The 15,767-nt window shown below is 43.6% G+C and overlaps 1 protein-coding gene across 2 annotated transcripts in view; it reads left to right on the forward strand.

Annotated features, from left to right (window-relative positions):
* Positions 1-15,767, forward strand: part of LOC106564139 (cdc42-interacting protein 4 homolog) — a 29,899-nt gene continuing 14,132 nt past the window's right edge. For both annotated transcript variants that reach the window (XM_045710347.1, XM_045710358.1), the window contains exons 1-7: positions 1-262; positions 9,719-9,834; positions 12,143-12,196; positions 12,544-12,691; positions 12,771-12,833; positions 14,919-15,023; positions 15,454-15,582. In XM_045710347.1, the coding sequence (XP_045566303.1) occupies positions 239-262; positions 9,719-9,834; positions 12,143-12,196; positions 12,544-12,691; positions 12,771-12,833; positions 14,919-15,023; positions 15,454-15,582 (639 nt within the window). In that variant the 5' untranslated portion in view covers positions 1-238. The remainder of the gene's footprint in view (positions 263-9,718; positions 9,835-12,142; positions 12,197-12,543; positions 12,692-12,770; positions 12,834-14,918; positions 15,024-15,453; positions 15,583-15,767) is intronic.

Genomic DNA, 15,767 nt, shown 5'->3' on the forward strand with positions numbered 1-15,767 from the left:
ACTGGTGACCAACCCTCCCTCCCACCCTCTCTTGTCTTGCGACCAAAACTAGTTTCAAGACGACCGGGCGAAAACACATTTTCTTTCCCTTGAAGGAACGGATGATTGAGGCGTCAACTTCCCGACATTTCCTCCGACGTCTCCCCTCTCCAGACTAAAGTCTGTGGATCCTCCAGGAGTTTGGGAAATACAGATTGATAGAAAGCCTCCTTTTTCTGTCGGTGGGAACTTTGAAAACATGGATTGGGGGACGGATCTTTGGGTAAGGACATATGCACTAGTTACAGTAGCTAGCTAGCTAGCTACAGTATCCTTAACTACACAATAACAGCAAATTCCCCGGAGAATGTGATTGTTTTTTTGCTGTCTCAAAAATAATACATGCCTTTGACATTGTTTTCAACTGTTAACTCTAACAAAGTTGATGACAACTCTAGGCAAGTAGACTAAAGTAGTTTGCAGTTTGTGGGCGGCTGTTATTTCGCAATGTTGCGTACCTTGACATCATAAAGGTGACTTAGCTAGCTAGGCTTCTGTAAAGGATAGATTTTTTTGGTCCAGCATTCGCATATAAACTAGTTACAACCCATATGATCATATTCAACGTATAAGCAAGACATTGATGTTATGATAATATTCAGTTGGTTTGTAGAGATACTATTGAATTACTCGTGTTTTGTGCGTGCGGTGACGAGGTGTCAACTGTTATTGAACCAAGTGAACCATATTGTCAGGGGTTAATCTGGCCCTGGTTTAGTCTGATCTCACCAGGGGAGTACTAGAATGGAGTTAGACACTGGTCTAAGGTCAGTTTTGAGATGATCCAACTCGGGTAGTGATGGTAGTGTACGCTGATCCTAGATCTGAATCAAAAGGACTTCTACAGTTCATAGCCACAGGCCAGTCAGGCTTGTAGTAGGGTTTCAGTCAGGTCATGCACTCTATGCAGACAGTCTATGTCCTACGTGGCACCCCATTCCCTATATAGTGCACTACTTTTGACCAGGGCCCATGTTCACGAAGCGTCTCAGAGTAGGAGTGCTGATCTAGGATCAGTTTGGCCTTTTTATTTAGACCCTGAATAATAAGAGGTGGATCCTGGTCACTGATCAGCAGTGCTACTCTGAGATGCTTTGTGAATGTGCCCAGGGTCCATGGGGCCCTGGTCTAGTATGTAGGGAATAGGAGGCCATTCGGGCCCTGGTTTAGTATGTAGGGAATAGGAGGCCATTTGGGCCCATGGTGCTCTGGTTTAGTATGTAGGGAATAGGCCATTTGGGCCAAGGTCTAGCATGTAGGGAATAGGAGGCCATGTGGGCCCAGGTCTAGTATGTAGGGAATAGGAGGCCATTTGGGCCCAGGTCTAGCATGTAGGGAATAGGAGACCATGTGGGCCCAGGTCTAGTATGTAGGGAATAGGAGGCCATTTGGGCCAAGGTCTAGCATGTAGGGAATAGGAGACCATGTGGGCCCAGGTCTAGTATGTAGGGAATAGGAGGCCATTTGGGCCCTGGTCTAGTATGTAGGGAATAGGAGGCCATTTGGGCCCTGGTCTAGTATGTAGGGAATAGGAGGCCATTTGGGCTCTGGTCTAGTATGTAGGGAATAGGAGGCCATTTGGGCTCTGGTCTAGTATGTAGAGAATAGGAGGCCATTTGGGCCCATGGTGCTCTGGTCTAGTATGTAGGGAATAAGCCATTTGGTCCCAGGTCTAGTATGTAGGGAATAGGAGGCCATTTGGGCCCTGATCTAGTATGTAGGGAATAGGAGGCCATTTGGGCCCATGGGGAATAGGAGGCCATTTGTGCCCATGGGGCTCTGATCTAGTATGTAGGGAATATGAGGCCATTTGGGCTCCGGTATGTAGGGAATAGGAGGCCATTTGGGGCCTGATCTAGTATGTAGGGTATAGGAGGCCATTTGGGCCCATGGTGCTCTGGTCTAGTATGTAGGGAATAGGAGGCCATTTGGGCCCTGGTCTAGTATGTAGGGAATACGAGGCCATTTGGGCCCATGGGGAATAGGAGGCCATTTGTGCCCATGGGGCTCTGATCTAGTATGTAGGGAATACGAGGCCATTTGGGCTCTGGTATGTAGGGAATAGGAGGCCATTTGGGCTCTGGTCTAGTATGTCAGGAATAGGAGGCCATTTGGGACTCTGGACATAAATTCTCCCATCAGCCCTAGTTGTTGTTCTCTCTTAAAGGGGGTACTTCAGGATTTTGGCAATGAGGCCCTTTCTCTACCTCCCCAGAGTCAGATGAACTCATGGATACCATTGTTATGTGTCAAGTGTGAGGGAAGTTGGAGGTAGTTTAGCGAGCCAATGCTAACACCCATAGTCCTCCAGTCATTGCTCTTATCCTAGTTAGTAATTGCATTACTTAACAACTTCCTTCAAACTGCATGCGGTGACACAAACATGATATCCATGAGGACATCGGACTCTGGGGAGGTAGAGAAAGGGCCTTATTGCCAAAATCCCGAAGTACCCCCTTTAACCCTTTAAATGGACAGGGACTCTCCTGGCTGATTTTTTAAAGGTAGACTCAGTGGTATGATGATGTCATCATGTTCTCTCTCTCCTCTCCCCCATCTCTCTCTCCTCTCCCCCATCTCTCTCTCCTCTCCCCCATCTCTCTCGGCTCCTCTCTCGGCTCCTTTTTCCTCTCCCCTCCTCTCTCTCTCTCTCTCTCCTCTCCCCCTCTTTCTTCCTCCTCTCTTCCTCCTCTCCCCCTCTTTTCTCTCCTCTCCCTCTCGCTCTCTCTCCTCTCCCCCCTCTCTCTCTCTCTCTCTCACCTCTCTCTCTCACACACCTCTCTCTCTCTCTCTCTCTCTCTCCACCTCTCTCTCTCTCTCTCTCTCCCTCTCTCTCTCTCTCTCTCTCTCTCTCTCTCTCTCTCTCTCTCTCCCCTCTCTCTCTCTCTCTCCCTCTCTCTCTCTCTCTCTCTCTCTCTCTCTCTCTCTCTCTCTCCTCTCCCTCTCTCTCTCTCTCTCTCTCTCTCTCTCTCTCTCTCTCCTCTCCCTACCTCTCTCTCTCTCCTCTCCCTACCTCTCTCTCTCTCCTCTCCCTACCTCTCTCTCTCTCCTCTCCCTACCTACCTCTCTCTCTCCTCTCCCTACCTCTCTCTCTCTCTCTCTCCTGACCTCTCTCTCTCTCCTCTCCATACCGCTCTCTCTCTCCTCTCCACACCTCTCCCTGACCTCTCTCTCTCTCTCCTCTCTCTCTCTCTCTCCCTACCTCTCTCTCTCCTCTCCCTACGTCTCTCTCTCTCCTGACCTCTCTCTCTCCTCTCCCTACCTCTCCCTACCTCTCTCTCTCTTCTTCCTACCTCTCTCTCTCTCTCTGTCCTGGTTCAGATGCAGTATTGAGGACATGACTGTAGTAAATGTGTTCTGTATAATGTCCTCCCTCAGTTTACATCATGGCTCTGGTGGGTGGAATCTATGGCATGGAAGCTATGGAATCTAACCCTGTCTAGTTGTGTTAGATCACTGATTAGAGAGAAGGAGAGAGGAAAGGAAAGAAGGTCGCATGTTTAAATCACTCCAACGGGCTGGGCCGTTGTTCTGAATCCCCTGCAGCTGGAACCTGACCAGGTCTGCGTTCCAAATTTGGCACTATATTCCCTATATGCTAGTGCGCTACTTTTGACCAGAGCCAAGGTAGTGCACTGTGTAGGGAAAAGGGTGCGATTTAGGACGTAACCCAAACCTTAGCTAGAACGGAACACAACAGAACAGGGGCAGGGTTCCAAGTTTCAACACATGCCTCAATGACCAGGGGGATTATCCTGCGGTAGCGTCTTATTGGGGACAAGCAGTCAGACTGGGGGTTGAACCAGGGACCTTAATGTTAGTGTAGAGAAAGACAGGTGCCACTAAGGTCTGGACCTCTTATCAGAGCAGAGGCAGCAGTAGTCTACATACAGAGGTTACACTTGCTGTATATCAGCAGTAGTCTACATACAGAGGTTACACTAGGTGTATATCAGCAGTAGTCTACATACAGAGGTTACACTAGGTGTATATCAGCAGTAGTCTACATACAGAGGTTACACTAGCTGTATATCAGCAGTAGTCTACATACAGAGGTTACACTAGCTGTATATCAGCAGTAGTCTACATACAGAGGTTACACTAGCTGTATATCAGCAGTAGTCTACATACAGAGGTTACACTAGCTGTATATCAGCAGTAGTCTACATACAGAGGTTACACTAGCTGTATATCAGCAGTAGTCTACATACAGAGGTTACACTAGCTGTATATCAGCAGTAGTCTACATACAGAGGTTACACTAGCTGTATATCAGCAGTAGTCTACATACAGAGGTTACACTAGCTGTATATCAGCAGTAGTCTACATACAGAGGTTACACTAGCTGTATATCAGCAGTAGTCTACATACAGAGGTTACACTAGCTGTATATCAGCAGTAGTCTACATACAGAGGTTACACTAGCTGTATATCAGCAGTGCTTTGATTGACCTTCCATTTCATTGACCCAATAAGTGGCTCTGAAATGTTATTCTCTCTGTCTCTCTCTCTGTCTCTCTGTCTCTCTGTCTCTCTGTCTCTCTGTCTCTCTGTCTCTCTCTCTCTCTCTCTCTCTCTGTCCTGGTTCAGATGCAGTATTGAGGACATGACTGTAGTAAATGTGTTCTGTATAATCACTTCTATTCAGTTCATTAGCTCTGTTTAGTATATGTCTACATCCCAAATGGCACCATATTCCCTACATAGTGCACTACTTTAGACCAGAACCCTAGTGGCCCTGGTTAGTAGTAGGGGATGCAGCCTCTGTGTCTCTGAGGAGAGTCTATCAGGAGATTCTATCTGTGTCTCAGTCACCATGGACTTCACACACAGAGATCCCTACATACCTACATAGTGAGTCAGAATGTGAGAGTGAGAGTGGCCTCATCCCAGCCAGTAGATAGTAGATAGTAGATTGTCTCTCAGACAGAGACCAGTGTAGGATACATAGTGGAGAGGATATACCTGTAGATAGTAGATTGTCTCTCAGACAGAGACCAGTGTAGGATACATAGTGGAGAGGATATACCTGTACAACTGGCTGGTGCAGTGATGTAAGAGGAGGAGTGTGTTGTTCCAGTCCTGTAACTAGTAGTTCTCCTGTTACAGCTGTACTGTATAGAGGAGTGTGTTATATACTAGTGGTTATATTACAGCTGTACTGTATAGAGGAGTGTGTTATATACTAGTGGTTATATTACAGCTGTACTGTATAGAGGAGTGTGTTATATACTAGTGGTTATATTACAGCTGTACTGTATAGAGGAGTGTGTTATATACTAGTGGTTATATTACAGCTGTACTGTATAGAGGAGTGTGTTATATACTAGTGGTTATATTACAGCTGTACTGTATAGAGGAGTGTGTTATATACTAGTGGTTATATTACAGCTGTACTGTATAGAGGAGTGTGTTATATACTAGTGGTTATATTACAGCTGTACTGTATAGAGGAGTGTGTTATATACTAGTGGTTATATTACAGCTGTACTGTATAGAGGAGTGTGTTATATACTAGTGGTTATATTACAGCTGTACTGTATAGAGGAGTGTGTTATATACTAGTGGTTATATTACAGCTGTACTGTATAGAGGAGTGTGTTATATACTAGTGGTTATATTACAGCTGTACTGTATAGAGGAGTGTGTTATATACTAGTGGTTATATTACAGCTGTACTGTATAGAGGAGTGTGTTATATACTAGTGGTTATATTACAGCTGTACTGTATAGAGGAGTGTGTTATATACTAGTGGTTATATTACAGCTGTACTGTATAGAGGAGTGTGTTATATACTAGTGGTTATATTACAGCTGTACTGTATAGAGGAGTGTGTTATATACTAGTGGTTATATTACAGCTGTACTGTATAGAGGAGTGTGTTATATACTAGTGGTTATATTACAGCTGTACTGTATAGAGGAGTGTGTTATATACTAGTGGTTATATTACAGCTGTACTGTATAGAGGAGTGTGTTATATACTAGTGGTTATATTACAGCTGTACTGTATAGAGGAGTGTGTTATATACTAGTGGTTATATTACAGCTGTACTGTATAGAGGAGTGTGTTATATACTAGTGGTTATATTACAGCTGTACTGTATAGAGGAGTGTGTTATATACTAGTGGTTATATTACAGCTGTACTGTATAGAGGAGTGTGTTATATACTAGTGGTTATATTACAGCTGTACTGTATAGAGGAGTGTGTTATATACTAGTGGTTATATTACAGCTGTACTGTATAGAGGAGTGTGTTATATACTAGTGGTTATATTACAGCTGTACTGTATAGAGGAGTGTGTTATATACTAGTGGTTATATTACAGCTGTACTGTATAGAGGAGTGTGTTATATACTAGTGGTTATATTACAGCTGTACTGTATAGAGGAGTGTGTTATATACTAGTGGTTATATTACAGCTGTACTGTATAGAGGAGTGTGTTATATACTAGTGGTTATATTACAGCTGTACTGTATAGAGGAGTGTGTTATATACTAGTGGTTATATTACAGCTGTACTGTATAGAGGAGTGTGTTATATACTAGTGGTTATATTACAGCTGTACTGTATAGAGGAGTGTGTTATATACTAGTGGTTATATTACAGCTGTACTGTATAGAGGAGTGTGTTATATACTAGTGGTTATATTACAGCTGTACTGTATAGAGGAGTGTGTTATATACTAGTGGTTATATTACAGCTGTACTGTATAGAGGAGTGTGTTATATACTAGTGGTTATATTACAGCTGTACTGTATAGAGGAGTGTGTTATATACTAGTGGTTATATTACAGCTGTACTGTATAGAGGAGTGTGTTATATACTAGTGGTTATATTACAGCTGTACTGTATAGAGGAGTGTGTTATATACTAGTGGTTATATTACAGCTGTACTGTATAGAGGAGTGTGTTATATACTAGTGGTTATATTACAGCTGTACTGTATAGAGGAGTGTGTTATATACTAGTGGTTATATTACAGCTGTACTGTATAGAGGAGTGTGTTATATACTAGTGGTTATATTACAGCTGTACTGTATAGAGGAGTGTGTTATATACTAGTGGTTATATTACAGCTGTACTGTATAGAGGAGTGTGTTATATACTAGTGGTTATATTACAGCTGTACTGTATAGAGGAGTGTGTTATATACTAGTGGTTATATTACAGCTGTACTGTATAGAGGAGTGTGTTATATACTAGTGGTTATATTACAGCTGTACTGTATAGAGGAGTGTGTTATATACTAGTGGTTATATTACAGCTGTACTGTATAGAGGAGTGTGTTATATACTAGTGGTTATATTACAGCTGTACTGTATAGAGGAGTGTGTTATATACTAGTGGTTATATTACAGCTGTACTGTATAGAGGAGTGTGTTATATACTAGTGGTTATATTACAGCTGTACTGTATAGAGGAGTGTGTTATATACTAGTGGTTATATTACAGCTGTACTGTATAGAGGAGTGTGTTATATACTAGTGGTTATATTACAGCTGTACTGTATAGAGGAGTGTGTTATATACTAGTGGTTATATTACAGCTGTACTGTATAGAGGAGTGTGTTATATACTAGTGGTTATATTACAGCTGTACTGTATAGAGGAGTGTGTTATATACTAGTGGTTATATTACAGCTGTACTGTATAGAGGAGTGTGTTATATACTAGTGGTTATATTACAGCTGTACTGTATAGAGGAGTGTGTTATATACTAGTGGTTATATTACAGCTGTACTGTATAGAGGAGTGTGTTATATACTAGTGGTTATATTACAGCTGTACTGTATAGAGGAGTGTGTTATATACTAGTGGTTATATTACAGCTGTACTGTATAGAGGAGTGTGTTATATACTAGTGGTTATATTACAGCTGTACTGTATAGAGGAGTGTGTTATATACTAGTGGTTATATTACAGCTGTACTGTATAGAGGAGTGTGTTATATACTAGTGGTTATATTACAGCTGTACTGTATAGAGGAGTGTGTTATATACTGGTGGTTATATTACAGCTGTACTGTATAGAGGAGTGTGTTATATACTAGTGGTTATATTACTGCTGTACTGTATAGAGGAGTGTGTTATATACTAGTGGTTATATTACAGCTGTACTGTATAGAGGAGTGTGTTATATACTAGTGGTTATATTACAGCTGTACTGTATAGAGGAGTGTGTTATATACTAGTGGTTATATTACAGCTGTACTGTATAGAGGAGTGTGTTATATACTAGTGGTTATATTACAGCTGTACTGTATAGAGGAGTGTGTTATATACTAGTGGTTATATTACAGCTGTACTGTATAGAGGAGTGTGTTATATACTAGTGGTTATATTACAGCTGTACTGTATAGAGGAGTGTGTTATATACTAGTGGTTATATTACAGCTGTACTGTATAGAGGAGTGTGTTATATACTAGTGGTTATATTACAGCTGTACTGTATAGAGGAGTGTGTTATATACTAGTGGTTATATTACAGCTGTACTGTATAGAGGAGTGTGTTATATACTAGTGGTTATATTACAGCTGTACTGTATAGAGGAGTGTGTTATATACTAGTGGTTATATTACAGCTGTACTGTATAGAGGAGTGTGTTATATACTGGTGGTTATATTACAGCTGTACTGTATAGAGGAGTGTGTTATATACTAGTGGTTATATTACAGCTGTACTGTATAGAGGAGTGTGTTATATACTAGTGGTTATATTACAGCTGTACTGTATAGAGGAGTGTGTTATATACTAGTGGTTATATTACAGCTGTACTGTATAGAGGAGTGTGTTATATACTAGTGGTTATATTACAGCTGTACTGTATAGAGGAGTGTGTTATATACTAGTGGTTATATTACAGCTGTACTGTATAGAGGAGTGTGTTGTATACTAGTGGTTATATTACAGCTGTACTGTATAGAGGAGTGTGTTGTATACTAGTGGTTATATTACAGCTGTACTGTATAGAGGAGTGTGTTGTATACTAGTGGTTATATTACAGCTGTACTGTATAGAGGAGTGTGTTGTATACTAGTGGTTATATTACAGCTGTACTGTATAGAGGAGTGTGTTGTATACTAGTGGTTATATTACAGCTGTACTGTATAGAGGAGTGTGTTATATACTAGTGGTTATATTACAGCTGTACTGTATAGAGGAGTGTGTTGTATACTAGTGGTTATATTACAGCTGTACTGTATAGAGGAGTGTGTTATATACTAGTGGTTATATTACAGCTGTACTGTATAGAGGAGTGTGTTGTATACTAGTGGTTATATTACAGCTGTACTGTATAGAGGAGTGTGTTATATACTAGTGGTTATATTACAGCTGTACTGTATAGAGGAGTGTGTTATATACTAGTGGTTATATTACAGCTGTACTGTATAGAGGAGTGTGTTATATACTAGTGGTTATATTACAGCTGTACTGTATAGAGGAGTGTGTTGTATACTAGTGGTTATATTACAGCTGTACTGTATAGAGGAGTGTGTTGTATACTAGTGGTTATATTACAGCTGTACTGTATAGAGGAGTGTGTTATATACTAGTGGTTATATTACAGCTGTACTGTATAGAGGAGTGTGTTATATACTAGTGGTTATATTACAGCTGTACTGTATAGAGGAGTGTGTTGTATCTAACCCTGTTCTGTCTCTCCTGTCTGTAGGACCAGTATGATGGTATTGATAAACACACCCAGTCAGGACTGGATCTGGTGGACCGATACGTCAAGTTTGTCAAAGAACGGACCGAGATTGAACAGAACTACGCCAAGCAACTCAGGTGTCTGTCTGTGTGCAGTTTCTGTCTGTCTGTGTGCAGTTTCTGTCTGTGTGTGTGCAGTTTCTGTCTGTGTGTGTGCAGTTTCTGTCTGTGTGTGTGCAGTTTCTGTCTGTGTGGGTGCAGTTTCTGTCTGTGTGGGTGCAGTTTCTGTGGGTGCAGTTTCTGTGGGTGCAGTTTCTGTGGGTGCAGTTTCTGTCTGTCTGTGTGCAGTTTCTGTCTGTGTGTGTGCAGTTTCTGTCTGTCTGTGTGCAGTGTGTCTGTCTGTGTGCAGTTTGTCTGTCTGTGTGCAGTTTCTGTCTGTCTGTGTGCAGTGTGTCTGTCTGTGTGCAGTTTGTCTGTCTGTGTGCAGTGTGTCTGTCAGTGTGCAGTGTGTCTGTCAGTGTGCAGTGTGTCTGTCTGTCAGTGTGCAGTGTGTCTGTCTGTCAGTGTGCAGTGTGTCTGTCTGTCTGTGTGCAGTGTGTCTGTCTGTCTGTGTGCAGTGTGTCTGTCTGTGTGCAGTGTGTCTGTCTGTCTGTGTGCACTGTGTCTGTCTGTCTGTGTGCAGTGTGTCTCAGTGTGCAGTGTGTCTCAGTGTGCAGTGTGTCTCAGTGTGCAGTGTGTCTCAGTGTGCAGTGTGTCTCAGTGTGCAGTGTGTCTCAGTGTGCAGTGTGTCTCAGTGTGCAGTGTGTCTCAGTGTGCAGTGTGTCTCAGTGTGCAGTGTGTCTCAGTGTGCAGTGTGTCTGTCTGTGTGCAGTGTGTTTGTCAGTGTGCAGTGTGTTTGTCAGTGTGCAGTGTGTCTGTCAGTGTGCAGTGTGTCTGTCAGTGTGCAGTGTGTCTGTCAGTGTGCAGTGTGTCTGTCAGTGTGCAGTGTGTCTGTCAGTGTGCAGTGTGTCTGTCAGTGTGCAGTGTGTCTGTCAGTGTGCAGTGTGTCTGTCTGTGTGCAGTGTGTCTGTCTGTGTGCAGTGTGTCTGTCAGTGTGCAGTGTGTCTGTCAGTGTGCAGTGTGTCTGTCAGTGTGCAGTGTGTCTGTCTGTGTGCAGTGTGTCTGTCAGTGTGCAGTGTGTCTGTCTGTGTGCAGTGTGTCTGTCTGTGTGCAGTGTGTCTGTCTGTGTGCAGTGTGTCTGTCTGTGTGCAGTGTGTCTGTCTGTGTGCAGTGTGTCTGTCTGTGTGCAGTGTGTCTGTCTGTGTGCAGTGTGTCTGTCTGTGTGCAGTGTGTCTGTCTGTGTGCAGTGTGTCTGTCTGTGTGCAGTGTGTCTGTCTGTGTGCAGTGTGTCTGTCTGTGTGCAGTGTGTCTGTCAGTGTGCAGTGTGTCTGTCAGTGTGCAGTGTGTCTGTCTGTGTGCAGTGTGTCTGTCTGTGTGCAGTGTGTCTGGCAGTGTGTCTGTGTGCAGTGTGTCTGGCAGTGTGTCTGTGTGTGTGCAGTGTGTCTGTCTGTGTGCAGTGTGTCTGTCTGTGTGCAGTGTGTCTGTCTGTGTGCAGTGTGTCTGTCTGTGTGCAGTGTGTCTGTCTGTGTGCAGTGTGTCTGTCAGTGTGCAGTGTGTCTGTCAGTGTGCAGTGTGTCTGTCAGTGTGCAGTGTGTCTGTCTGTGTGCAGTGTGTCTGTCTGTGTGCAGTGTGTCTGTCAGTGTGCAGTGTGTCTGTCTGTGTGCAGTGTGTCTGTCTGTGTGCAGTGTGTCTGTTTTGACTGTTTCTTTATGTTTCTGTAAGTGACTGTCTGTGTGTGTGTGTCTGTGTGTGCAGTGTGTCTGTGTGTGTGTGTGTGCAGTGTGTCTGTCTGTGTGTGTGTGTCTGTGTGTGCAGCTTGTGTGTGTCTGTCTGTCTGTCTGTCTGTGTGAAATGTGTCTGTCAGTGTGCAGTGTGTGTCTGTGTGTGTGTGTGTGTCTGTGTGTGTGTGTGTCTGTGTGTGTGTGTGTGTCTGTGTGTGCAGCTTGTCTGTGTGTGTGTGTGTGTCTGTCAGTGTGAAATGTGTCTGTCAGTGTGCAGTGTGTGTCTGTCAGTGTGTGTGTCTGTCAGTGTGTGTGTCTGTCAGTGTGTGTGTCTGTCAGTGTGTGTGTCTGTCAGTGTGTGTGTCTGTCAGTGTGTGTGTCTGTCAGTGTCTGTGTCTGTCAGTGTCTGTGTCTGTCAGTGTGTGTGTCTGTGTCTGTCAGTGTGTGTGTCTGTCTGTCTGTGTCTGTCAGTGTGCAGTGTGTGTGTCTGTCAGTGTACGTGTGTGTGTGTGTGTGTGTGTGTGTGTGTGTGTGTGTGTGTGTCAGTGTGTGTGTGTCTGTGCAGTATGTCAGTGTATTTTAATTAGTATTTAGAATGTAACCCTGACATTCTCTCTTCCTCTCAGAAACCTCTCCAAGAAATACCTTAAACGAGGCAGCAAGGAGGAGCAGGAGTGCGGGTGAGCTTTGTCTGTCTGTGTCTGTCTGTGTCTGTCTGTGTCTGTCTGTGTCTGTCTGTGTCTGTCTGTGTCTGTCTGTGTCTGTCTGTGTCTGTCGGTGTCTGTCGGTGTCTGTCGGTGTCTGTGTGTCCTCTCTCTAATCAGTTAGTGATTATCAGATGAATGCTATGCTTATCCTTTGTCATTTGTGTTTGTCTTTATTAGACAGACATATTTCTTTGTCCCACCAATCACATGCAACTCTTTACCCCTGCTTCCTGGAAGTGAACCAATAACATACAACCCTTTACCCCTGCTTCCTGGAAGTGAACCAATCACATTCTGTCTTGTTGCCCCTCCACCCGCAGGTTCACCAATCACCAGTCGTTCCAGGACATTCTGAATGAGCTGAATGATTATGCGGGCCAGAGAGAGCTGATAGCCGAGAACATGATGACTGGAATCTGTGTAGAACTCACTAAATACCTCCAGGACCTCAAACAAGAACGCAAAACAGTGAGAGGGAGATAACATCACCGACATGTTGAACTCACTTTGACGTTGTCCTCTAACTAATCTCTCTCCCTCCCCCCAGTACCTGGCCGATGCCAAAAAAGCTCAACAGAACTTGGAGATCAGTTTCAAACAGCTAGAGAATGTGAGTTTCTGTGTGATTGAGAGTGAATACAGTGAGGGGGAAAAAGTATTTGATCCCCTGCTGATTTTGTACGTTTGCCCACTTACAAAGAAATGATCAGTCTATAATTTTAAAGGTAGGTTTATTTGAACAGTGAGAGACAGAATAACAACAAAAAAATCCAGAAAACCGCATGTTCAACCTGTTATGAATTGATTTGCATTTTAATGAGGGAAGTAAGTATTTGACCCCTTCTCAATCAGAAAGATTTCTGGCTCCCAGGTGTCTTTTATACAGGTAACGAGCTGAGATTAGGAGCACACTCTTAAAGGGAGTGCTCCTAATCTCAGCTTGTTACCTGTATAAAAGACACCTGTCCACAGAAGCAGTCAATCAATCAGATTCCAAACTCTCCACCATGGCCAAGACCAAAGAACTCTCCAAGGATGTCAGGGACAAGATTGTAGACCTACACAAGGCTGGAATGGGCTACAAGACCATCGCCAAGCAGCTTGGTGAGAAGGTGACAACAGTTGGTGCGATTATTCGCAAATGGAAGAAACACAAAAGAACTGTCAATCTCCCTCGGCCTGGGGCTCCATGCAAGATCTCACCTCGTGGAGTTGCAATGATCATGAGAACGGTGAGGAATCAGCCCAGAACTACATGGGAGGATCTTGTCAATGATCTCAAGGCAGCTGGGACCATTGTCACCAAGAAAACAATTGGTAACACACTACGCCGTGAAGGACTGAAATCCTGCAGCGCCCGCAAGGTCCCCCTGCTCAAGAAAGCACATATACATGCCCGTCTGAAGTTTGCCAATGACCATCTGAATGGTTCAGAGGACAACTGGTGAAAGTGTTGTGGTCAGATGAGACCAAAATGGAGCTCTTTGGCATCAACTCAACTCGCCGTTTTTGGAGGAGGAAGAATGCTGCCTATGACCCCAAGAACACCATCCCCACCGTCAAACATGGAGGTGGAAACATTATGCTTTGGGGGTGTTTTTCTGCTAAGGGGACAGGACAACTTCACCGCATCAAAGGGACGATGGACGGGGCCATGTACCGTCAAATCTTGGGTGAGAACCTCCTTCCCTCAGCCAGGGCTTTGAAAATGGGTCGTGGATGGGTATTCCAGCATGACAATGACCCAAAACACCCGGCCAAGGCAACAAAGGAGTGGCTCAAGAAGAAGCACATTAAGGTCCTGGAGTGGCCTAGCCAGTCTCCAGACCTTAATCCCATAGAAAATCTGTGGAGGGAGCTGAAGGTTCGAGTTGCCAAACGTCAGCCTCGAAGCCTTAATGACTTGGAGAAGATCTTCAAAGAGGAGTGGGACAAAGTCCCTCCTGAGATGTGTGCAAACCTGGTGGCCAACTACAAGAAACGTCTGACCTCTGTGATTGCCAACAAGGGTTTTGCCACCAAGTACTAAGTCATGTTTTGCAGAGGGGTCAAATGCTTATTTCCCTCATTAAATTGCAAATCATTTTATAACATTTTTGACATGCGTTTTTCTAGATGTTTTTGTTGTTATTCTGTCTCTCACTGTTCAAAAAAACCTACCATTAAAATTATAGACTGATCATTTCTTTGTCAGTGGGCAAATGTACAAAATCAGCAGGGGATCAAATACCTTTCCCCCCCACTGTACATGTTATGATCCCTATAACCCACGGGTCCCCAACCGTCGGCCCGCGGGTGGTTTTGATTCCCCCCACAAGTTTTCTGAGCAAAACAAATAAATTGGTTGAATGTTCATTGTTGGACAACACCAGGAAGTCAGCTCCAAGTGATTTACATTTTTGGAAATCTGTTCCCAAGTATTCTCACACCTAATAGAGACATGATCGTATATAAATGTAATCAAGGTTTGAAATTATTGTTTTAGTTTAATTATATGTTTGGGCTTCTTGCGGTCAATATGCAGTCTACAAATGATTTGTAAATATGTTCCGGCCCCCTGACCATCCATCTGCTCAGGAAGAATCGGCCCGTGGCTGAATCTAGTTGATGATCCCTGCTATAACCCTTACCAAACCAAGTCTCATAATATCAATGTACTCTCTAACTGTGTGTGTGTGTGTGTGTGTGTGTGCAGACTAAGAGGCGTTTTGCCAAGGAGTGGGGAGAGGCAGAGAAAGCCACGCAGCAAGCAGAGAAAATTGAGAACGACACAAACGCTATCAAAGCAGATGTTGAGAAGGTACTCACACAGATTACCTCAACGTTCATACCACGTGTCTATATAACAATTAATACAGGTGTGTGTCCAGGTGAAGCAGCATACATACCTATATACCAGTTAATACAGGTGTGTGTGTCCAGGTGAAGCAGCATACATGCCTATATACCAGTTAATACAGGTGTGTCCAGGTGAAGCAGCATGCGTACCTATATACCAGTGAATACAGGTGTGTGTCCAGGTGAAGCAGCATACATGCCTATATACCAGTTAATACAGGTGTGTGTCCAGGTGAAGCAGCATACATGCCTATATACCAGTTAATACAGGTGTGTGTCCAGGTGAAGCAGCATACGTACCTATATACCAGTTAATACAGGTGTGTGTGTGTGTGTGTGTGTGTGTGTGTGTGTGTGTGTGTGTGTGTGTGTGTGTGTGTGTGTGTGTCCAGGTGAAGCAGCATGCCCATGTGAAGACACACACAGCGGAGGAGTGCAGGAACGACTACGCCGCCCAGCTCCAGAAATACAACAAGGAACAGAACACCTTCTACTACACAGAGATACCGCAGCTGTTTAATGTAACACTCACTTTACCTACTGATCTGTCTCCACACGTTGTGTGTGTGTGAGATATATATTTACAGTAGAAGTCGGAAGTTTACATACTCTTAGGTTGGAGTCATTAAAACTTGTTTTTCAACCACTCCACAAATGTATTGTTAACAAATTATAGTTTTGGCAAGTCGGTTAGGACATCTACTTT

The sequence above is a fragment of the Salmo salar genome, chromosome ssa02 (assembly GCF_905237065.1).
Source record: "Salmo salar chromosome ssa02, Ssal_v3.1, whole genome shotgun sequence".
In the NCBI taxonomy this organism is placed as follows: Eukaryota; Metazoa; Chordata; class Actinopteri; order Salmoniformes; family Salmonidae; genus Salmo; species Salmo salar.